At 39.6% G+C, this 25,054-nt stretch overlaps 3 protein-coding genes across 13 annotated transcripts in view; all 3 read right to left on the bottom strand.

Annotated features, from left to right (window-relative positions):
• Window positions 1–4,598, bottom strand: part of ank2a (ankyrin 2a, neuronal) — an 89,062-nt gene extending 84,464 nt beyond the window's left edge. For all 11 annotated transcript variants that reach the window (XM_083927840.1, XM_083927847.1, XM_083927841.1 and 8 more), the window contains exon 1: window positions 4,272–4,598. In XM_083927840.1, coding sequence (XP_083783966.1) covers window positions 4,272–4,403 — 132 coding nt within the window. In that variant the 5' untranslated portion in view covers window positions 4,404–4,598. The remainder of the gene's footprint in view (window positions 1–4,271) is intronic.
• Window positions 4,599–6,724: 2,126 nt separating this feature from the next.
• hpf1 (histone PARylation factor 1) lies at window positions 6,725–13,930 on the bottom strand. The gene is made up of 8 exons (XM_083938440.1): window positions 13,873–13,930; window positions 10,218–10,401; window positions 8,987–9,173; window positions 8,676–8,774; window positions 8,078–8,231; window positions 7,590–7,677; window positions 7,291–7,463; window positions 6,725–6,884 (listed from the first exon to the last, which is right to left on the bottom strand). Exons 1-8 carry the CDS (start codon window positions 13,909–13,911, stop codon window positions 6,750–6,752), a joined length of 1,059 nt encoding a protein of 352 aa, XP_083794566.1. The 5' UTR covers window positions 13,912–13,930; the 3' UTR covers window positions 6,725–6,749.
• A 1,186-nt stretch (window positions 13,931–15,116) lies between these two features.
• pde5aa (phosphodiesterase 5A, cGMP-specific, a) lies at window positions 15,117–23,939 on the bottom strand (the record flags this gene model as incomplete). The annotated part of the gene is made up of 20 exons (XM_083937274.1): window positions 15,117–15,290; window positions 15,470–15,553; window positions 16,008–16,082; window positions 16,185–16,248; window positions 16,350–16,427; window positions 16,522–16,622; window positions 17,181–17,268; window positions 17,442–17,536; window positions 17,813–17,941; window positions 18,071–18,217; window positions 18,743–18,793; window positions 18,883–19,058; window positions 19,757–19,905; window positions 20,062–20,129; window positions 20,204–20,356; window positions 20,453–20,542; window positions 21,094–21,174; window positions 21,347–21,427; window positions 22,217–22,859; window positions 23,662–23,939. 20 exons carry the CDS (start codon window positions 23,937–23,939, stop codon window positions 15,117–15,119), a joined length of 2,805 nt encoding a protein of 934 aa, XP_083793400.1.
• Between the last annotated feature and the right edge of the window lie 1,115 nt (window positions 23,940–25,054).

Here is a 25,054-nt window from a genome sequence, read left to right as displayed (position 1 = left end):
TTCTGAAATGTGAGGATTTGCTGCTTCTTGCTGTTTTATATCACTGTAGATCAAAGTTCTTTGGGTTGTGAACGTTGACTGCACAAAACACAACAGTTAAGGAATAATTTATAGACAAAACAAATGTATTTATGAATATTTGAGGGAAAAAAGCATTAGTTGCAGCCTAAAGAAGATAACAATAATGCTGAAATGATTCGCCAATTATTGGATTAGTCATTTGTCAAAAAAACAACAGTTTTTACTATTTAAGTAACTATCATTGGCAAAACAACTCATATCTCCGCTCACTACTCAATATCTCCAACAGTTACCGCAATTTAAATTCAAGCTAATTTATTAGTGAAGTCATTCCTAAAGACTGCACCTTTTTTGGCAAGATGCTAAAACTCCACACCTTCAGTGTGCTAACTTTGTTTAATAACTGATTATAAGCAATTAGTTTCTGATTACCATCATTGGATGGAACATGGATCGCTGCTGCTTTATATTGTGACGTTTTTTCCCCCTGATGCTATACTCTACAAGCTGTATTGATGTTTAAATGTCTCATATTAACTTGTCGCTGTCTCTTGGCCAGGCTGTCACTGTAAATGAGAACTGGTTTGTTCTCAATTGCCTTAACTGGTTAAATAAAGGTTAATATACAAATAAAATATTTAATTTGATACATTTTTTTTCATTACTTCATTCGATCTATGAATGGAAGCATTCAAATGTGTAAAATGTCACCACCACTTACCCTTCCAAATTATTTTTAAGCTAATACATTTTAGAGTTGTGTGTTTAGAGTGTTATCATTAAAATGTTTATTAAATAACTGTACAAAACTGTACAACTCTGTCAAATACACGCTCAACTTCCACAAACCACAGATTGTATGGATTATATCTGCTATGGACTGCGAGCAAAATCCTACAAATAGTCCATACCTTAAAGGTATCGAGTACCAAAACCGAATCCTACTGACTAAAGTGCACAACGATGCAGTACCAAGCAGGTATTTGACAGGAGACAGTGAATAATTCTTAATGGCATTTGGTAAACATCAGCAGAGGTACTGGAGTGGTTGACTTGTGGTCATTCGCAGGTCTCTGTGTAAGCAATTACAACCAGACAAGTGCTCTAACAGCCCCAGTAAATACAACTATGCAATGCTGTATGTGTGGGTGTTTGGGTGTGTGTATATGTACATACAACCTGTATAACTGCACCCACAGAGACCCCGACTGGTCAAACATTACTTTTGGACACCATGCATTGGAAGACAGCTATGACTCTGTGTGTGTGTGTGTGTGTGTGTGTGTGTGTGTGTGTGTGTGTGCGTGTGTGTGTGTGTGTGTGTGTGTGTGTGTGTGTGTGTGTGTGTGTGTGTGTGTGTGTGTGTGTGTGTGTGTGTGTGTGTGTGCGTGCGTGCGTGCGTAGTTGTTCAGAGGTAATGTAATGAAGGCCATGGCTCCATTAAGGCTCCCTTCCTGCAGAATCCCATCATACCACTCCCAGTGGAGAAAGAGATAGATAGGCAGGCAGACACAAAGAGGCAGAAGAGACACAGACAGAGAGGCGGAAAAGAGAGAGATGAAAATGTCAAAGGCTGCAGTGAAATCTGACCTGCTGGCATATCAGGATCTTAGTTTTGGAGACCGGTGGTGCGGAGGAGAGTTGGGCAAACAGGGTGAAGGGAGGAAGAGAGAGAGGGAAGTATGTTGGAGGTAAATAAATAGGAATGATAGCCAAAAAGACATGGAGACAAATAGGTTGAGGAGTCAAACCCCCATTGTAAGTCACTGAGAGGGATGTAGTGATCTGGAGGAGGAAAGATGGATGGTGATCTGGGAAGAAAGTGGGGAAGGAAAGCTGTAAAATTAAGGGAGAAAGGGAATGAATGTTACAGTCAGAATCAGAATCAGAATCAGAAATACTTTAATTATCCCAGGGGGAAATTGTTTACAGTTTACAGTTCACTTGAAGGGGGATCTGCGCATAAAGCTGGGTCTGAAAAAATGTCAAATTGTCTGGTAATTTGTGTTTGGAGCATTTTTTAAAAATCGCTTTATATTCTTTTATTCTGCAGGATTCAGACTTATCTCTGAGAGCTTATATCTAAAAGGTGGCCAGTATGTCTCAACTGAGGCCTGGAGGATTTAATTTACCAATATCAGACTGCAGTGGACATAAAATCCAGTCCTGAATTGATTTCTGCAAACTGAGCTCTTTAAGTATCCACTATTCAACCACAGGGAAGTGGACTGGCACAGGCGGAGGGTTTACAAATTATGACCCAGTCTCTATATTGTTCAGATAGAGGAAAAAGCAGACTGCGGGAAGCAATCGCGCAGCACCAGCCCAGAGTAGAGTGCGAATGCCCAGTGACACAGGTTCAGTAAGCACACAGACGTGGACACACAGCTACTTTGCTCAGAAGAAGCTATTTTTTCTCCAGGACAATCACAAGACAGACGGGCAGTATTTTTAGACCTGCAAGAGCCTCACATCACATTGTGTCCCTTTGTCATTTTCTCTTGTCTTGCCTCTCATGCGTAGATCTGTTATTGCTCTATTGAGCTCCCAAATTTAACATTAAGTTGTTTCAGCAATAATCCATTTGAAGTTTCCCTTGCCTGTCAATTCATGTTTTTCAACTCAATCAAAGAGCCTCCACCAGCTTACAGAATCAGTCGCAATCAGTCCCAAATCACAAAAAGCATAGTTTTCCACTTAATTTAATTTCACATCTAGCTACACACGTAGATATACTATAATACAATACAATGCTATGCAGTTGAATTTAGTTTGTGTATTTCAAAGCATTCAACAAGCCATTTGAAAAACAGTGTGTCTTTCTAGAAACAATGTCTTTATAGAATTTGCTTTGAAAGACTTTCTTAAAAAGAAAAAAAATCAGAATCAGAAATACTTTAATAATCCCAGGGGGATTCTTTTTTTTTTTTTTTTACCAGTTTAGCCTCTAAAAGAAATAAACAATTAACAGAAATTATAAACTTTTGAGGTAAAATTAAGGCAAAGTCTCCTTGGTACTTTCATTATAGAGCACATAAACACACTGCTTATCCTCTGTCCGTGTACAAGAACAGACCAAATAAAGGATACGACACACAAACACCTGCTTGAGCAGTGCCGCTTTAGATTTTTCAACACTGTGAATACAAGAACTCCTGATTGCATCTGTGAGCTCAAATGGCCCCACCCGAAAAGAAGACACTAAAGTGTGTGTCTACGCCTGTGTGTACTTGTAGCACTACAGTCCATTACTGAAATCACATTAGCCTGAGAGAGTGCACTGAGACGGGAAACAACCATCTACCATCTCCTGACTCACTTTCACTGAACACACAAACACACACATTACATGATCAGATTTAGCTGATACCACATAACTTTTTCTTGTTTATGCGAGATATTTAGGAAAACAGACTTGTATATATAAATGAAATAGGTCTTAACAAAAAATAGATGTAATGGCTGTTTTATAGGAGAGGAGAGGATAGAGCTGCATAGTAATATCAGTATTTCAGTCCACACAAGGACAGAAAGGCTTACTGGCAAACCAGTCCAAGAGTGAACTGCGAGCACACTGGACACACACACACACACACACACACACACACACACACACACACACACACACACACACACACAATTTACCCAGCGATGCAATATGCTGAAAAACAACCACAAACAAACAGAATGTATAAAGAGCGTGTGTAAATATGTGAGTCCGCCTACTTAAATTCATAAGATCCCACTACTCAGAACCAAATAAACTGCTAACAGGTCATGTTTTGGGTAGAAGGGTAAATAGAAACAATCCCATCAGAAGTCTCACATTCACCCTCTGTCCAGTAAATATGGTCAATGTAAACAGTAAATCTCCAGGGGTGTATGTGAAGTTGTAAACATCCCTCACTGCAGCCTGTAATAGGGAGTACTGTTGTGGAGAGACCTAGTCTGGTGGTGTTTATTTTGACGGCCATAACAAAATTGGCACATTTATTATCACTCCGCTGACTCTTGTCTCTCATCAAAAAATTGTATTTTCTCTGCGGAGAAGCTTGCTTTAATATATCACACCTAGTAGCTAATTTGTAAACAATGTATGCAACATCAGGACCGAAATGCTAAGAGACGGCAACGCCTTTAACTGCTCCCCCTACACGCACAGGAGCAGCTGCAGCAGCAGCAGTTTGGGCTCGTTACACGGCTGACTGGGCCGGTTCAATGCAGACAGCGGGCTACAGACAGACACCCACCTGCCGTATACGGTTCTGGTGCAGCGGTGGTGGAGGTCCACCCTCGGGGGACGTGTTGCTCGAAGAGACCATCTTCAAGTCCCCGTCGGAGCCGCCGCCCCTGGAGAGACTTGCTTCGGGGCTACTTGACATTCTGTCTCTGGCTGCTGCTGCTGGAGGCGACGCGGTCAGTGAGGGTCCTTTTTTGCCGGTGCAAGGTGGATCTCTGTGCGGGGCCTCAGAATCCACAAGGCTCGGCAGGGCCCGGGATCATTCTGCGGCGTCAAACACACACACCGTCTGTTATGAAACGTGACCAAAATATAATAAAGTGATTCTTTCAGATGGTCCAAACCAAAACACGAGCGCTCCCTCCGTTCAGGGATGCTCCCAGTGTATTGCTTTTAGCCTGCGTGCGTGCATGTATGTGTATGGAGATGTGAGCGCGCCTTAGATGCGCTTCCCCGAAACTCCGCAGGATCAATGCCGCCTTCAAGGACGGTTGGAGACTTTGTGAACGCACCTTGATTAGAACGATCGGTCTGAAAAACTGTAGGTATTTTCAGACACCCCAGTAGATGAAATTCGATCTATACGGGGCGATGAGCGATAATGAATGTGATGTAAACGTTGTCATGATTAGTTAATAGTCTACAGCGTCTACTGATAACCAGGCCTAAAAACACTCCTTGTCTGCATTTAGTTATTTATTTTTCTTTTACCATAGTCTACTACACCACTTACAACAGTAACTGCACTGTCACAGCAGGGTTAATTATCTGAATGAGTAAAGCATATATTTTCTCTTGATCGTTTATAATGAAAAAAAAAACGACCTACAACAAAACATTTTGTGAGAATTCCATTTCCTACCAAAAACACCTGAATGCACCGCGAAACAGCGGTATAGCCTACTCATGTTTTGCTTTCTTTTCAACCCCCCACTCCTCGTTGCTTCTGCAGCAGCAGCAGCAAATTAACTGTGTGGTCCATGAATCATGTCACATGATTAAATGAAAACTGTAAGATTGCACATTTGGGTTGGGCTTACACAATGTAAGGTCTTAGTATTCTTACGCCCCCACCCTTTCTTGGCCTGTGTGTCCTCACTGAGCTACAGATGTAATGGAGGTTGACAGCAGGGCACAATCTATAATGTCTCTGGAGACATTTAAAAACTATGCTGGACTCGAGTGAAGGAGGTGGAAAAGGAGGTGTAAGAAATCATGTTGAACAGACAAAAAACTGTTTAGGGGCTTCAGAATAAGGTTGACAGCGAATCCTATTGTTCCAAGTCAGATGATATTTTAATTTACTTTAACTGTCATATAACATATTTTGCATGTATTTGTTCTTAAAAACATAATCTGACTCTGGATGTGTTCCCATGTACTTTAGTAAATCTGTATTCATGACTGCTTAATCCAACAAGAAGACATTTTGGTACTGTTTGTTTACTTTGGGCCTTCTGTCACTGTAATGGTTTAATCTTGGACATGAACTAATAGGTCTGGTATAATAAGACTCTCCAATTTGTATCAGTGAGCATCCAAAACCAACTAAACAGAAGCAAGGTCCTTTCCATATTGTTGACCTAATGAACATGTGACTGAATTAGAAAATAGCAACAGAAATCCCGATAGATAGATTTCAGTCAAAGGCAATTGGACTTGGTTATTTGTCTAGGAGGACGTTTCACCTCTCATCCAAGAGGCTTCATCAGTTCATGTATGCATCTGACCAGGCTGGGACTGGTCCAACTAACCGGTGGCTATGAGGTGTTTGCCCTGTATCAATGGGAAACAGCAAATGTGTGTTCTGGGTCCACAGATTAATCTGGCCATGCTCCTTATGGTTTCCATTACATCTCCTGTATGCTGCAACTCATTGCTAATTATGTTATTGCAGTTTACTTTTATCATATGACCCTAGAAATAACAGTACCAATTTCATTACCATATCACAAATACCCAGATCAAAGGAAAGACTGAATACATCACATCTCAAGAACCTAAAAGTATTGAAAAAGCAATCCCTGTAAATTATTGCTGACAGACTGAATATGAACTATGGAACATGATGACACAAACTGTATGTTAGGGATGAGTTTCACAAGCACATACAGTATGATGAGGCTTTTTTCTAAACAGATGCAACACTGCCATCTGTTTCCACTGCATGGTACCACACTCAAAACACATGTCTGACAAGCCATGTTTCATAAGAATACCCATCATGGTTGTGGCCAAACTAATTGTAAAATTCTGCCATGATAATTTTAATCCAAGAAAGGTAAAAATGAAAGGTACAGTATACACAATGCAAAAATCAGACAGGTAAATATAAAAATACTTTATTAGACATCTACCTTTTACAAATTAGATTATCATTGAACTGGTTCCAATCAATGACAGCAGCACCAAAACCACCAAGAAACATTAACAATGACAAACAACAGAAAGCAAGGACAAAGAACAGGGGTGTACTTATGAGTCTCTTTCAATGTGTGGAGAGTTGGTCCAGGTTGTCATGGCTGCGGCTGGAGAGGTGGGCCTCCAGAATCTCCCCAAACAAATTCCTTTTCAGGAGGCTGTAGGCCATAGGCAGAAGTTGACGAATAACCTTGTGGAAATACTGTGGAGAGGCAGGAAACCAAATGCAAATAATGCACTTCTTTCAACGACAGTCTTAGTGGTTTGCAACATTCTGGCCTTTACTAAATTGGTAATTCCAGAATGGTTTGGTTTTTAAATCCCAAATTAAATACAAATGTGTGTGTAAGAAATGTGTTTTCTGCCTGTTAAATCAAATTGAATCCCACCAAAAATGTATCCTGTGACCCATTGGAGGGGTGCTGGCCTTACAAAGCTATGAGGGAATTATGAGTGTTTTAACTCTACTCCTGCAAACCCAGGTGCACCTAAAACAATGTCACAAAACGCTGAGGAGGGGAAGTAACCATAACTCACTTGTCTGAATATTTGTTCAGTATATTTAAGATAATGGTCAAGAAGCAGAAAGACCACTTTTTAAGACTCACATGGGATCCGTAACAGAAGAGGTCCAGTCCTAGTTCATAACCCATGCCGTAGTCACACTCATCGTTGGCAAACTGAACAAACGTGACCATCTCCTGCAGCGGTCCAAAGGCTTTGACGCGCTCTTCATCATTCCGGGCTTCAGCTATTGCCTTGAGGATCTTCTTGAGACCAGCTGGATAAAGGGGGAGAAAAATAAATAGCAAGTAATAAATCATAGCTTATATACCTGGAACTAAACTTTTCTTAAAGTCTTGAAAATATCAAGGTTTATTACAATATAAAAAGTATATACGCTCACCATCTGTTTCTGGTAGTTCTCTGTATCCTACATCATTTTTGTCTACAGGTACAACGATGCCTGCACTGTGGAATGTCTTAGTGACCACCTATGGTGTGACGAGAGGTTAAAAGATTACCTGCTGGTGTTGACGTGGAGCACACAGACTTTGGTCAAACATATTTTTTGTTATGACCACAACCACTTTGAAATTATTTACTCACATTTTTGAAATTATAATATTATTGGATGTGGCTAATTTGAGTTGGCAATGTGTCCAAAACAGTACCCTTGAAACCACTATATACTCTATTCCAAAAGCTAGGGATAACTTGTAGTTGTCACTGACTTATATTATGTAGCAACCTTAACTGTACATCACAATGCATTGATATACTGCAGTAGCTTAAATTCACAGCCCTAGAAAAAAAGCAATATATGGGGTAGAAATCAGGATTAAGTTCTTAAAACAGACTGTAGATAAAACCACTGTTGGCTCCATAAATTACCTTCTTGTCCCTTTGCTTCATGCCTTTGGTCTTCTGCTCTAGAGACAAGCCCAGAGTCTCTGCCCTGTCTCTCAGCTGTGCCTCCATGCTTTCCAAAGCTTCTCTGCCTGCGTTCTTGCTGCCTCTCTCTTTCCTCCTCCTCAATAGATACAGGCTGATGGGGAAGGGAACAAAGGGATCAACAAAAGGAGGATGACATGCATGGAAGTAGAAAGACGGTGTGAAAAAGTCTTCAATAATGTAAAGATAAATGCAAACACAATAAGGATGATTATCATAATAGATATTGTGCTGCGCCACTAACCTTCTATGATCACTGATCTGAACAAGCATTAAGTGTTTGACAGAGTCTTGTGTGGCTACTCAATTCAATTCAATTCAATTCAATTCAAAAAACTTTATTTGTCCCCGGGGGGCAATTCAGGGCACACAGAGCAGCAAATAACGACAGTGCAACTATACAAAAACATTTTAACCTAACACAAGAATAAAGTGTAAAAGAAGAATAAGACAACTGCCAATGCTGGATTGATAAAATGCCCTCTAATTTTCTAAGTCATACTGATTATACCCTGAATATGTAGTGGTTAGTACTCACAGGACAGCAGCAAACACGTTGTCCCCCATCTGTGTGATAGTACAGCCTTTCTTGGCTTCATTTTCCCCAACAAACACAGGGAGGGAGTCTGGAGTGTCTCTGGAGGATTTGGAAAATAATAAAATTCAGTAAATACAAACTCATTATGCCCATGTAAATATAGCCACCACTGTTACGCATAATCAACTCCATACCAACTAAAATTCCCTCTCTAGTGGAAGCTACAGAATGTCCTCAAAGTAATATCTTTGGCTAAGCACTTATCCAACACATTTACAGACCTTAGATGGCACACGTTGTCTGTTCTATACCTGTAGTATCCGATGTGATGCTGACTGTCTTCACTCCCAAGAAGGATGGTCTGAAACTCTGGAGGGTCGTATAAATACCTCCAGTGAAGGTGGAAGTTTGGCTGAGGATTTCTGGAATTTTTGTGGGCCCCTGCCAGGATGTCAAAGGGACCAACCAGCTTCAAACCCAGTGTGTCTTTCAGTGCACCTATATGAATTAAGATGAATACAAATTATGCTGTATACTGATAGTAGAAATAAATTCATATACAGCCATCAGTCATGAGCTTGAGTACACTTGCTGCAAATTAGACCAAAAAAAACAATCCTATGAAAACAAAGAAACGTCAATGAACAACATTTTTTCAGTCAATTTCTTTAACCCTGGTATGGTAATACAAAAGAAAAGGCAGTCAGTTAACCATTTGAACAGGAAATCAGAGTCATATGGGACATAGATGGAGAACAGCCAACATATGCCTCAGAGGTGGAAGAATATTGTTTGCTTAAAATGTTCTCTGTGATTTAAAGGTTTAAGCTAAAAGCTTTAAGTTAAAAGCTTTACTATGCCTTCGCCTTTTATGGGTAATTTTTCATTCACCTGCTGTTTTTTCATCTATGTGTGGAGACATGTATGCTAACTGAAAATCCTCAAGAGGGTTTTCATCTCGCTGAGCGATTGAGGACCGAACAACTTTTAAAACTAATTTAACAAACTGCTATAATGATAATTAAACTGTAAAGATTGCATACATTTCTGGTTCCTGCATCTCAAATCTTTTGAGATTTCATGTTTTTTAATGTTGTATGTTCCGTCTTTCTTTAATACATTTGGACGGTTTGACTGTTGGTCACACGAAATAAGCTGTTTTAAGATTTCACTTATGTGGAAACTTGCAATGAGAAATTACTTTTTAAATGATTATTAACTATTGGTATATGTCCTACCTATAACAACATGCTGTAGATGACTACCTAGAACTGGCAGCACACTTGAGAAGAACACTCTAGATCATAAAACCGCTTCTCAATGCAAAACTGGCAAACATAAAGGGCAACTAACAAAGACACTTTTGTTAGCAGGTTTCCTCAAATGTTGGGCTGGTGGTACTGTGTATTTTCACAAGTAGTCTCATGGAGCAACTGTGCATCCAGTTTGTCTACAGACAGAAACATTGATAAAATGTCAGAAACACCTTCTGTCCAATCAGTATTCATGTAACAAAATGCACTGTTAATGTAAAGAGCATACCACGGGGGCTGTCAGGACAAAGCTCCTTGCAGAAGTCCCAGAAGTGGTACAGATCTTCTGGCATTTGAAGCTTGTACAGTTGCACAATCTCATCCCGTTGCTCTGAATCCACCTCTGACAATTGCACAGATTTGGATTCATCAGTACGAGCTTTCTTCAACTCCCCATTGCCTGTACCCGACTCCTAGAGAAATGCATTGTAGGAAAAACAGCTATATTACACACTTAGTTGACAGTATATTTAGAACACCAAGCTACTTAGCGTATTTTAACACAACAGCCCTGCAAATAATCACATTTTATTGGGTTACAGTGGTAGGTATTTTCCATCCCATATCTATCAATGAGGGTGGACAAGATATTTGAAACTAATTTTGCTATGATAATAATGGAAAATGTAGTCAACCGAATTAATAATTAATAATTTTGTTTGGATAATAGGGAAGTCAGATACCTGGGTGTTATAACTCCAAACACCTCCCAGTTATACAGGACTACAAGAAATTAAAATCAAATCCAGTCAGAAATAGAAAGACCGGAGGACTGCCTCATTCCTTATTTGGTGAGATAGAAACAATTCAAATTATCATTTTACATTTTTAATCCAGGTTGCATTTCTAATTTCAGCCCTTATTGTTCCACATCCAAAGAGGAACTGCACACTTTAACATTTATTTTTGAGCTGTAAATTAAATGATATGACTGTACTGTGATTAAAGACATTGATGCTGGTGTTAATATGGACATTTCTTACTAAATTTATATAAATCTACATTTCATGGGTTGAAAATGTCTCAATACGCCACCTACTGTTTTAAAATCAGCCCTATCCTTGGAAGTCCAATGATGAGGTAGAGTGGATCATTGAAAGACAGAGATTTTGTCTACCTAACTTTAGAAGCTACTATCATGCAGCTCAATGAGGGCCCTGGTGACATGAAGATGTTAAGACAAGATGGGCACAGACTGAACAAAATTCGATATCTAAAAAGGTCATCAGTCTCAACATTACTGTTCCTGAGTCAAGCCCATTGGACAACTTGTAAAATCTGTTTGGGCTGATATAAATTATGGATGGTAATATAGGCTACTCAGATCAACAAAATAAATCCCTCAAGGTTTGATATACCTATGAGAAATTTGTTTAGGTGTTGAAATTTGGCACTATGTGATGACTCACGGCCAATGGAACTACTGTTAATCACAAGGACGATTATGGCTCTGTTGATCACAAGACCATCCACAATCAAGCATGGGAAAGGACTCAGACAATAGAATGGAAAACCTAATGGCAAGTTTATGAATCCAAACTGACCTATTTTTGCACCAGCCACCACATATTTTACCAAAGAAGGTCTTCTGCCTTAGTATAACCACTGGAGAACATTACTCAATTTGTTAACCAGCAGACTCACCAGTTATAACTGTTGTGTTCAGTTCTATGTATGTGTGTATGAACACACATGTATCTAAATGTAGGTCAGAATCAGAATCAGGTTTATTGCCAGGCAATTTTCATTGCAAGGAATTTGACTTGATTTGACAGTGCCTACATAAATATAAACATGAACACAAGCAAACTAAACATATGGCATTGAATTATATACATGAAATATAAGTGAGTGTGTTTGTATGACCAGTGCAGGTACATGCAAGTATAACATTAATACAGCATATATCAACACGTTTAGTAACAGCAGCGCATGAGGTGAACCAGTGTGTATACTGTTTTATATAAATCAAACATTATACACATCTTTCCACTGTTATTTTTGATGGTGAGTCTTGTTTACAAGAGATGTTTATGTTGATGATTTTTTTTAAATAGGCCTGTGAATGTTCTCATTTGTCCAGGTCATCGTTATCCTCAAAGCAATTTCAGTCAAAAGCAGCTGGACTTGGTTATTTGTCTAGGAAGACATTTCACCTCTCATCCAAGAGGCTTTATCAGTTCATGTACACATCTGACCAGGCTTAAAATATATTATAAAAGAAAATATGCAACACCTATCAGTATAGCACAATAAAACTTAAAAGCATCACAGACTACAGCTTCCAAAATGCCACTCAAGGTGAGTCGACACAACTCTATAACCAATCCAACAAATCATCATAACTAGAGATGCGCTATAATATCGTCAAGCTATCGTATCAGACAATATTTATTTAACACAACGACAAAATAAACCAATAAATACACTGCTGCTTCCTTGATTAAATCAGATCAAATGCGAGTGGATTACCTGTGCAGCGAGATGACACATGTTAACCAGGATGTATGTTACTTGTTTTGTTTAGAAGCAATTGACATAAGGCATATGGCATGTTTTGTATAATGTAAGTTTGAGTATTTTTCTTATTTTAAAACAAGGAATGAGTAGTTCAGCATTTTAAGCTTTGTATTTCGTGTCTGCATTTGCCGGTGGGCCAACACGATAGGAGCATGCAAAAATAATATGTTAATTCCACAACAGAAGAGACTTGATGATCCCTGCAATTGGGTGTGGGGAAAAATAGAGTATATATTTATGTATACCAGTATCGCTTGAGGTTAGCTGCCAAATACGGTTTTTAAATATCAGCATATCAGATATCCTCAAAAAATCCAATATCGTGCATCCCTATAACCATCATAAAATTTGGATTTATTGAATGGTTGTACTGATATTAATACACGGGCAACTCGTTATCGCAGGTCTTTCCCTCCTGCGGCTGTCAGACTGTACAACCAGCACTGCTCCCAGTAGACCACACACACCAAAACAATAACGGTAAATAATGACAATAACTGCACTTTAATGTTTACCAATGAGGTGAATACTCCACAGTTTTAAATACTTCGTTCAGGTGAATTCAATATAAACGTGCAATAGTAATATTTTCCCTCTGTGCCTTAGTGTGAATTTAAAATGTTTAAAAATATTGTATATATTTTTCCTGCTATTCTTATTTTTTATATTTCCCTGTTTATATTGCTCATCTACAATTAAAATAAATACATTTTTAAATTTCTACAATTTAGTCTTTCTTAGTGATGCTTCTTCTATGTTTGCTATCCACTTTGCTGCTGTAAAAAGGAAATCTCCCCTTTGTGGGACTAATAAAGGAATATCTTATCTTGAATGCATTGCATATGGTTCCCCTCGCCCTTATAAGAGGATATAGATTAAGAGACCTTCTTACACAAGGTGAGGATCAAACTCTTTGCTGACCAATGTTCCTGAGGGCACTGGTCCATATAGCGTTATGGAGTTTGTGGAACCACGAATATTTGATACAACCCACGCGTTTGCCTACCGCAGTCCTACACACGTTAAACGTTACCCATCTATCTAAACCACCGTCGTGCTTCACGACTCATCGCTGCAGACTTGTTTAATGCAACAATACGGAACCGTCATAATACAAACGGGTGTGTCGTTGGTTGTGAACAAGCGACTTTGCGGTACCAGGCAGCAGCAGTGGTGCTGCCATGTTGTCGTCTGACCGCTGCAGCTCAGACAGCGTGCCAAACACTTATGCCCACAGCGTTTGAGTCAAGTTGCTTTGTCGCTATTATAACCACACGCAGCAAAGCTCATTGTCTGGTAAAACCGTCTTTTAAATGGACATCTTTGTAGCACAACATGGGGAGGACAAAACATTTCAATATTACCTGGTTGGATTTGGGTTTTCTTTTTGCGCGCCCTGTCATTTTCTTCCTCTTGTCTCTCCGGCGGCTTTTTCTTCTGTGGTTGAGATTCGGCAGCAAATGCGCCGCGTTAAAGCGCATCACTGCCCCCCAGAGGCTGAGCTTGCCAACTGCAGAATCCTCAGCTCAATGTAACCAACGTGTCACTGAGCTTACTTATTGGAGGTAGATTTGTAGGTTATATATGGTGCGTTTTCATCTTTAACCTATAATGTTTGATTCACCCATACATTTAGACTTCGGACATATTTTAGTCGTTCACTTTACAGTTAACAGATAGCTTGTAGCATTTTCTCTTTCACATAATTTAGAGTCGCGAAGGACATCACCATGGTGATGTGTGCAACAAAATGAAATTAAAAGTTCACCTCAGCGCAAACATCAAAAGTAGTGTGCAAATAAATTCAAAAAAAAAATTTCAGCGGGGATGAAAATTCCTAAATGTGTAATGTTTTATAGACAACATTGGTCATACAGGGTGACACAAACATCTTAAAGTATAACACGCTATATGTACATGGGATCATAGTGAATCATACTGAGGAGATATCTAATATGCCAAGAAACTGTACAGGTATTTTGCAACTGTAGGCTTCAGTAATACAACCCCAATTCCAATGAAGTTGGGATGTTGTGTAAAAATGTAAACAAAACAAAAAAACAGAATATAATGATACGCAATTTTTTTTCCAATCAATAATCAACTGAATACACTACAAAGACAATATATTTTATTATGCAAACTGATACACTTTATTGTTTTTTTGCAAATATTCACTCATTTTGAATTTGATGCCTGCAACACGTTTGCAGAGGCAACAAAAGATTGTAAAAGTTGAGGAATGTTGAAAAGATATTCCACAGGTGAACAGGTTCATTGGAAACAGGTGATCATTTGGTCATTTGGAAATCATGGACGTCGTAGCCTTTCGAGCCAAAGAGGACAAGGGCCATCCAGATTGTTATCAGCATCTACATTTAGTAGTCAATGTTGTGGGCCCTATACGCCTATTTCCAATGTTAGCTCAATAACTCTAACAACAGCTGTACATTTTAAAACTTAACTGAAACTTCTGCCCAACATTAACAACAGCAGCAGCAACAACATCCATTCCCTCAAAACAATAGAATGCACATCCTTTACACATGCATAGTGTGTCCCATAGCACTCAACATCCAAAAGAGGATGGAGAACTCTGTCCAGTCCTCTATTCATCTGTCTTTGTCTCTTCCTCATTGTTTTTATATGATTCCAGGGTTACAGAACTGCCATCTCCACAGTATTCTTCCTCTCCTTTCTTAGTAAGATGCATCCAGTGTTTTCTGTTCTTCTTACAACCATTCAGCAGCGGGTAGCAGGTGTCAAACAGTCTTGATACAGCCTGAGGGACATGGAGATAGAGAAAGTGATGATTAGAGTGATCGCAAAGTGTAAATTAGAGATAATAGAATATAAGAGGGAAGTGTGATTTTCTTTTCCTTACAAACATGCACACACATATGCATGCACATACCACATGCATACAGCCACACACCTGCAACACCTGCAGAAATAACACACCTTGTACAGTGGATAGCAGATGTCATCAATGTATTCAACTTGCATGTATGGCAGTCGAGTGCTGTTTTCTCTGTTCATTATGTCCTGGAGAGAAGCGAGTGCTGTTAGAATAGGAATATTTCATAGGGAGCCAGATCAACTGTAGTTGATTAAATCAAACATAGCATTATTTTGGGGATGAAATGTAATATTGTATGAATCCTCCTTCTACTGTGAGTAAAGTACCATCAGCTTTGTGTAATTCCTAGGTGTAATGCTTTTTTTTTAAAAACAATGACAATTTAGTTGGGACTAAAATATACCCGGACTCTTCAACAAAAGGCTGCATCAGAGATTTTTGGGATGAACGAGATTCACATTTTACCATACAGAAGAGTGTGATTTTTTAATAGCTATGATAAATAACACTGGTTTCTAAAATTGATTTAGGGTTTATGCATGTTATTTTTATTTTCTGACATTCAATCCAACAGAAGTTTGAAAACCGTGGGTAAAAAATAAAAATGCAGTGAGACATAATCATGCAAGCCAAACTTACAATGGGTTTGATTTTGAACTCTTTTTTCTCTTTGTCCCCTTGTGCAAAGAACTCCATGGTAACCAGATTGGCGAGCTGTTTGGGAGAAAGAGTGAGGCCAGGGTCGTGACATGCTCAAAATGAGAGACAGAGATGAAATGGGAAATATCCAGATGAAAACTCTTTTGTGAGGCCTACCCTTTTTTGCTCTGGCCAAGGCTTTGTGATAGCAGAGAGGTCACTAGCCGTCATCAACATTGATCTGTCGGGGGAATACACATCTTAAAAGGAACAACTCCTTGTCCAATTCCATCACAAATATCATTATCATATGTTCCTTATTTTAATTCAATTAATTCTCACCTCAGTAAATCCCTTTGTTTCTCAGTCTTCCAGCTCACTCCGTTTTTCTTAGTGAGAGAAAAGAAGTCTTTTCTTCTCCTAAAAAGGCAAGGAGTTGAGTTTATCAGGGGTAAAACAAGACATAAACAAAGCTTGACCTACAGCTACTTTGACATTTTCTGTTTCAACATACTCCATGTAGACAGACAGGTCAGTTGCAAGGATTGCCCTTTTGATCATGAGTAGTACAGCTCTGTGGTCTTCTGCAGAGAGGCCGCTGAGAATCTGACTCCCCTGGAACAGGACAAGAGAAACTACTGAGTGAGAGTGAAGTACAGTGAAGACTTCGACTCAGTGACCGTCAGCTATATCCCAGAGACAGACATAAAAACGGGAACAAAAATTGTGTCTTTGACCCAGATCAGATAAAAAATACAATAAAGACTGCCTGAATAGAGATTTGGCAACGTTTCTCTTGGATAATATCTAATAACATAACAGTACTTTTTGAAGAAACACAGGAATCCCATTTTTAATTTTGTCTAGCAAGCAGAAGATATTCCAGTTATTAGAATTATATATAAACAATTAATTAATATCTATTGATCTCTATAACAAATATCAAATATAACCGATTAATTGCATTACATCTTAGTGTCCATCATTTATGTTAAAATAGACTGATTAACACACATACACAGAGAATGAATTATGGAGAATAGCACAGTAATATATTATGGGTTACAAGTGGTTGGATATTATGAAATAGGTAAAGATTGTGTGCGTGCACAGGTAAGTCATAGGTTGGGATAGAGCCAAAATAAATGAAAAGATGAATGGATGAGGTCTTACAGTGTTGTTTAGGATGAAGAGGCACAGGTTGTAGTGGTGGTTTTCAAGAGAAGAGTGTCCGTACAGCTGAGCTAAAGGCTGGTGACTCCTGAGAAAGAGAGAAGATTAGGAGGCAGTGACTGACGGCCAAAAGTATAACCAGTATCATATTGGATAAATATAAATCAAATAAAAAATATACATAGTCATGGATTAGATGCCTTCATAGAGCAAATGTAGCAAGTTGAGTAAACATGAAAGGAGGGGAAGTATAGTGTTTACCTTTCTATGTAGGAGTTATTGACTCCTCTGTGGTCAAGATCGTGATTCAGAGTGGCTATCATCAGTGCTAAGATCTCAAGACGGGAAAAAATCGTCTGAAATTCAAACAGAAAGTGGTGGAAAGCCTTCCATTTAGTTTCGTCACAATTCATCAACAGGGGCCAAGATATGACAGCTCCACATTGTCAATTGTCACCAAAATTAATACATTTTCCAAGGCCTGTGTCATATTAGGGGATGTATATATTTTCTCGACTCTTTAATTTAGACTAGAGAAACACTAAAATTCTTGCCGTTTTAAAAACATTTAGCAAACGTGCTAGTTTGGCACAATTAAAAAAATTTACGTAAGAGTTTTGGTATGTACTCACTTGGAGTTGGTCTGTGGCCATGAGCATAGCAAACATGCTTTGAGCAGTGCACAGTGCATGGCTCCAGTTGTGATAAGGCACGTTATTCCTGTAACCACGTCTAACACTCAGCACCCACTGACATAGACTCTGGAGGAAGGAGACATGAGCTGATAAATAACTGAAGAGGGATCAGTTAGAATGACTGACTGAATATGCTTACATAGAGGTTCATTTGGCTACTACTCTCTACCGCTTAATTATTAGCAAGTTGGTTACCTTGTAATCGATTTTAAAATCCTGCACCAAATTAAGGTCCAGGAACATACGAATGGTAGCCTGAGTGGTCAGGTCTTCTGGCAGACGGAAATCAGAGAAATGGAAGTCTCGAATATGCAGTGATTCGACAGAAGGAATGGAGGCCTCCTGAAAAACAGAAAACAAAAATAAAGCAATACAAATATGTGTGAGTACATGCACAGAACAATCATACACCTTCAGACACAACTAACACATCATTTATTTTTCTACCTTTTGCCTACAGAGAAAATGTGCAGGGAAATCATCTAGGTGTAACACGGGTGAGATGGTTACCATCACCTCTGCCATTTGCAGGCATTGATAGAAGCTAATCAAGAGCTTTAATTTAAAAGTATTGTAAGTTGGGATCATAGACTGTATATAATATGTATATAAAATATTATATACAGTCTATGGTTGTGATCAATGATTGTGTACGGAGGGGTGATTCCAGGACTACTGAACAATAGGGAGAGTGAATGAGGTAAGGTGGTGAAAAAAGGTGATGTGTGTAAAGGAAAGGGAAGAAGATATGTAAGTTTGTCCTCTTTCTCGTCAAGATTGTTTGGTATCAAGAGTCCAGGAGCTTCAGCGAGGCTAGACTGAACTGAGCGAATGTGTTTGTTTCTACTAAAGAAAGGTAAGAATCACCTGTAATGCTTGGATTTCTTGCTCTGCTGCTGTGATGTGATAGGCAAGAACCTGCAGAAAAAGAAGAAAGAATATTGTAAGTTGCAAGCAGCTGAATAAGATCACTTGGCTGCAAACTAAACAATAGCTGGGTTACCCACCTCCTGCGTGACCTCTATACTGGCCCTTCGCTCCTCAGTGATTTGCACAGCCTGAACATACTGCAGAGCCAGGCCGCAGTACACCGCAAGGTCCTCTAATAGGCGCTCATCATATCTGTTAAAGGCCTCCATCTCATCTGAGTCTCTGCTTCTTTTGTTCATCAGCTGGCACACCGCTATGTGACAACAAAGACATGGATAGAGAGCAGTTGTGCAGCATTAGAAAGAAGTTTTTAAGAGGTGTTTGATTGAACCCTTACTAGTAACAGGAATTACGGCTCTTTGAGGGAAGCCGGATCTTACGGTTCCATTCATTCTTTTTTTTGCTAGGTATATCTTGAAATAATCACTAGGATAAGCATAGAGTACGATTTGGATTTGATTCCAACTTCGACAACCCATCAATGTAATTTTATTTTGGATGTGTGGACTATATTAAGCAACACCAAATTACTCGTATTGCCAGACCAAATGTCAATGATCTGCTCTGTAAACACAACACAAGGTTTAACCATATTCCTCTGCTTTGTCAGTGAATTGACTACCTTGGCACAATAAAAAACAAGTATAATGTACAATGCAAAGAACGTATCTTACCAAGTAAGATTCGGTTCCCTTCCTTCATACCAAAGAAACAGCCATCGACAAGGGTTCGATCGTTAGCAAATGTCACATCACTAAATCACACTATTAGTCAGCAGCTGACTTCCCTTTCCACGCATTCAACACAAATTAACATTTTGTATGTTTAGTTGTTTAGAGAAGGCAGAGTTTATTAAGTCAAATGCCGAACTCTATAGTGATGTGACACCATGAGTGCAACAAAAACTGAGAAATAACGCATTATAACTATATCCATTCAAAAGACACTTACCGATTACATTTTCAGACCTCTCATTTCTGACAGGGCAGCAGATCAGACTCTTTATTGATTCCTCAGTACTCGTTGACATATTTAGCGTTTCCATAACAACCAGTGTTCGAAGGGCATGCGATGGGTCGATGTCACTGATGTCACGCTCCCTGAAAGATGACATGGGATCTTTGACACTATGCTTGAGAAAATTTCATGTGGCTTATATAAACAACAAGTACTACAGAACTGCACGGAACAAAAATGACGCTATCGACCAGGCAATACATTTTTTTCCTCTTTATGAATCAAGCAAAACGTCAAACCTTCTGTAGATCTGACAGGTTGATCCAAGCTCCTCACACTCCAGGTGGATCACTCCCGAGAAAGAAACCTGAAATTAAACCACCGTGCTTTGATGCATAATTATCTAAACAAACAGAAAAGGAATCAAAAAAGATTATTTACCTGGTCTCCCGCAATTGAGGTTTGCTTTCTGGGGATGAAAATGGTGCAGTACTGAGCATGTGTGAAGGGCATGATGGTGGCAGCCATCTTACTCAGCAGAACATCAAAGGAACGGTGCTCCTTTGACAATACCTGTGCCATCTCTATCAAGGCCTGACACAAACACACATACACACACACACACAGATATATGCATAGATGCAATGCATAGACATGCATAAAACAATAGGTTTCATATTGTGGTGTTACCTGACTGCGTTTGGCCTCCTGTCTTGAGCTTTCATACAGCTGGTAATTATCCAGGACCATCCCCAGCAGATCCATGTGATTTGACAGCACCTGGTCAATAAAATTCAACTCAAACTTCAGTCAGACTTATTGCTGGCAAAAATCTATTGTTCGCTTCTTAACAAAATGTGTGCATTTATATATATTATTTATATAAATATGTATATTGTATAATTAAAATAGAAGACATACATAATGACATAACAAATAGGTTGTATGCCCCGATCCAATACTGATATTGGGCCGATACTGATTCAAATAGCTTGATTGGGTATTGTGACAATGGGGCTGATCTAGTCAGTTACATTTATTAATATTATAATTATTATTATTATTATTATTATTATTATTAGTAGTAGTAGTAAAGTTGTTATTATTTATTTAAATAAAAAATCAGTAACTGTGTATCTATGTATTTATTATTTTAAAAAAATATTCCAAAGGAAAGTAATGTTTAAGTCAAGCTTGATGTTGCTCTTTATTGGCTGATATCCAAAGCCCAGGTATCATATTGGTATCAAGCTGGGAAAAAACAGATTGGCACATTAATTCAAAAGCTCAAACATTTACTGCTTGGTAGGAACAAATCTCTTTTCCCTCACCTTTTCATCCATATTGGTAAAAACAGAAACAGATCCGTCGCAGTCGTTTCTCTTGTTGAGCATTACCACTACACCTACCACCTGTCCACAAAAAAGAAGACATGGTCTATTATTACACATCTGTGTTATAACCTAGATTATACATTGCACTGAATGTTCCAGATAGTTACCCTGATTAAGCAGAAAGGCATGAAAAAAAGAGGCTAACATATACAATTATGGTAACATAAATGAAAAGATAGTGACATGTGACCTCTCTCCTGTGGTTCTTGATGGGAACACTCAAAACGGTCCTGATCTGTGATTGATTGTCTTCGAAGTTGAATCTAGGGTCCTGAGGAGGTTAACAAAGAACACTCAAGTACATAAAACTGCAGACAAGCATTGTCAGTTATACTTCACACATTTTTGTGTGTAAAACATGTATTGCATTATCGTGTGAATTAAGATCTTTATGTAATTTGGCAGCACCTACCCAAAATTCATACCCTTGTTTGCTTTGACTACCCAGGCAATATTGTTCATTGGCTTAAGACACATCCAGCCAGGAATAACTACATTTCTTAGTAACCTTCGTGTCCCACAGGTTACTAAACTATCCACCCACACCCACGCCGATTGGGGATTACCTGTGTTGGCACTGGTACTTAATCACATTGGTAGGAGTTCAGGACAAGGGGTGGTGGTGTGGGCACCTTCTTTAAGCCCTTCAGTGAGCTGTGCCTTCTTTTCTCTTTGCGTCAGTGTGTGTATGTGTGGGTGGACATAAGGGACAGCATAGCGTAACAGAGATAGAGAGAGAGAGAGAGTGAGACAACATCCCCGTCATCTCAAGAATCCGAGGTCAATTAGTGGAAGTCTCTAAAAGGATTAGAAGCAGGAGTGTTATCTGGGATTCCCTGACACACCCACACACTTCATGAAAGAGCCACGTCATTGCCTCAAAACAAGTCATCAGGAAATGAGTCACTCGTTTACTGTACAGTCCTCATTCCTCTTTTTAAATACCTGTGCTCAAACTGGTCATGTGTAGAAACTTCACAGTCTGCTTGTTTCAAGCAAAGCATACAACAAAATGCAGAGTCAAAACAACTACAACTAATGTGTTGGTTTGAAGGTTTACCTCTGATGTGTCTCTCAGATTAATTGTTGACCCTGAAGCCAGTACACATTCCATGATACCCTTCACCAGCTCCAGGTGTGCATGGCTGCCTTCGCTCAAGCACCCCAACACTGTCAAGGCAATCACCTCCTCCAAAGTGCTCCTTCCACCACAGTTTTTCTGTACAAGAGAGAGGGAGCAACACTCGGCTGCCAGCAGCTCCCCAGTGTGCAGGAGAGCCCCCTGGCAGAGTTCTGCTACAGAACCCATCCAGCTGGGACCCCCTCTCAGGAGCTCCATCATCCACGGACAACACTCACCGTGGCCACAGGCTGCAGTGTTTGTAGCAGTGGGATGCAGAGGATGAGGAGAGTGGGTTAACTCAGGGGAGCCAGGGCAAGCAGGAGAAGGATGGCAGGAAGAAAAAGAGAAGCGTGAAGAGAGAGGAGAGCAAGGGGAGTTTCTGCCAAGTACACCTGGACTGAAGGGATCCATCCCATCAGGGGCGCTAAGACTGGAGGCCACAGGTTTGAACCTGTCTGTCAAGGATGACATCAGTGGAGAGGAAATCCTGCGATGATGAGCCTTCCTGGGCAGGTCAGAGTGGTCAGAGCTGCTCCTGGGAAACCTGGGCAGTGGGGACTCTGCCTGTGGACCACTGACCCTGTAGTCACACACAAGATAGTTTAGATAATTGATCAGATATTGGGACAGCACAAATTTTAGATTTCAGATTTATTTATTTAAAAAAGGGACAGTGCATTTTAATAAACATGTAAATATGTGAGATTGTAGCCAGTGGCTGATTTCAATCTGTAGTCCCATTGAGAGGTTGGTGTTAAATAAACAGAGTAAACATATCACAGCACAATCAATCAATAAGTAAAGAAACCAAACCAAAACAAACAATAAATTAAAATAATACTAATAAAAGAGTACCATAAACATATAAAGATAGTCAATGCTGGTTATGACAGAACATTAAGTATATTTTTGTGGAAAAGACATTTTGTGTAGCAAACATTGTCTTACTGAAAAATGTTTGTAACGCTTTTTGAATTTATAAAGCCACATCTCCTGGCTTTGATCCATTCACATCAACACACAATACTTCCCTAAAAAGCCAAGTGCGGTAACTACGAAATAATTTATGCAAATAAAGTTTAAAGATTTCTTACTGTCCCAAAAAGGAATAGTTTGCACATTGATGATAGATTATATTCTTGATTGTCATTGAATATTTTTTAAATCAACATAAATCCTAACCTCCATACTTTCAGGCCAAAAATTGTGCAGAAATCATATTACTGATATTTACTGCACTTTGGCTCTTGAAGGGCAGAATAACCTATATCATTAAGCACACGTTTGTCCAAACAAACTCTTACAGTCATGTAGGACTTCTGAAATAAACGTATTTATAGATGCAGCCCGGTTAGAAAGGGGTATAGTGTAAAATATCTTACGCGGAAGCTCTGCGTAAAAAGTACGCCCTCGTAAAGTCGGAGTGGTCATCCAGCCACGCTTCCACCTCGCCGCTATTCATACCGTTTCCAAACCTCGTACCGCGCGTCTTGGAGCGAGGGCTCCACAGCGGAGAGAAGAACCAGCCCATGCCCCTCACCACCTGCGGCTCAGTCACCGTTTCCCTACGGATTGACTCCTCTGTACCGGCGACAGGAGATGCCACCGGCGTCGCGCTGTCAGGCTCCATTGACAGCGCTTCAGAGTGGAGGCAGGGCATCCCCTCGCTCAGGTAAAGCGAGAAAAGATCGCTTAAACTCAGTTTCTCGCCTGATGAGTTGTCTTGGAGAAACACCTGCCGTGGAGGTAGGCCCAGTGAAGCAGACTTCAACGGCGTGCCACGGAGGAGGGCATATGGCAGAGCCAGTGGAAACAATTTCGTCGAGGTAATCCCCCTGACCTTCACTTAGCCGATCTGGCGCCATGGGTTTATTCATTAAAGTGAAGCGATTTAAAAGTTCATTACAGACTTAGCTCAAAGGTTACCACCAATCTGTCATAGATGGCTAAGTGTATTAGGCTGGCCAAAGAAAGTTGAGTTCCCTACTGATGACTTAACCCGTTCATTAAAATGTAGTGACCTTATCGTCTTCATTTAATTTTTTCAAGTATTATTATCAGGGGTGCAGATCCGATGACAAGATTGGAGGGTACACAAAAGTGATTTTTCTTTCTTTTTTCCTTTTGCCTGTATCTGTATGCAACTCATACCGTTCCACCATATATCACAATTTCGTAGAGGCTACACATGAAATCATTTACTGTGCTTACCTTTTTCAAGTCATGTTTTTCAGCAATTGGTTGGGTGGGGATTAGCATTAAAGAACAAAATGTAAGTCAAACCAAAAAAAAGAAGCACAGACATTAGAAAAAGAGACAGTCCAGAAGGTAGTGAAGAAGTAGGTAGACAACACAACAGTGCACCATAATAGAAGAAGAATTCCTTTATTAGTCCCGCGAATGGGGAAATTCAATTTTCACTCTATTATTTTTCATTTTACACACACAGGCCGGAAATACACACACAGGACCTATATACATGCAACCAATGGAGAGATGTTAGAGCGAGGGGGCTGCCAGTGACCGGCGCCCCGAGCAGGTGGGGGTTAGGTGCCTTGCTCAACAGCACCTCGGCAGTGCCCAGAAGATGAACTGGCACCTCTCCAGCCACCAGTCCACACTCCATTCATGGTCCACTCAGGGACTTGAACAAACAACCCTCCGGTTCCCAGCCCAGTCACCCATGGACTGAGCTACTACATAATACACACTAAAATAATAATGTGATGATGATAAAAATACTATGCAGTGACACATTTACACACTTCAAAATGT

The sequence above is a fragment of the Echiichthys vipera genome (assembly GCF_963691815.1).
Source record: "Echiichthys vipera genome assembly, chromosome: 2".
In the NCBI taxonomy this organism is placed as follows: Eukaryota; Metazoa; Chordata; class Actinopteri; order Perciformes; family Trachinidae; genus Echiichthys; species Echiichthys vipera.
This window is presented reverse-complemented; position numbering and strand designations above follow the sequence as displayed.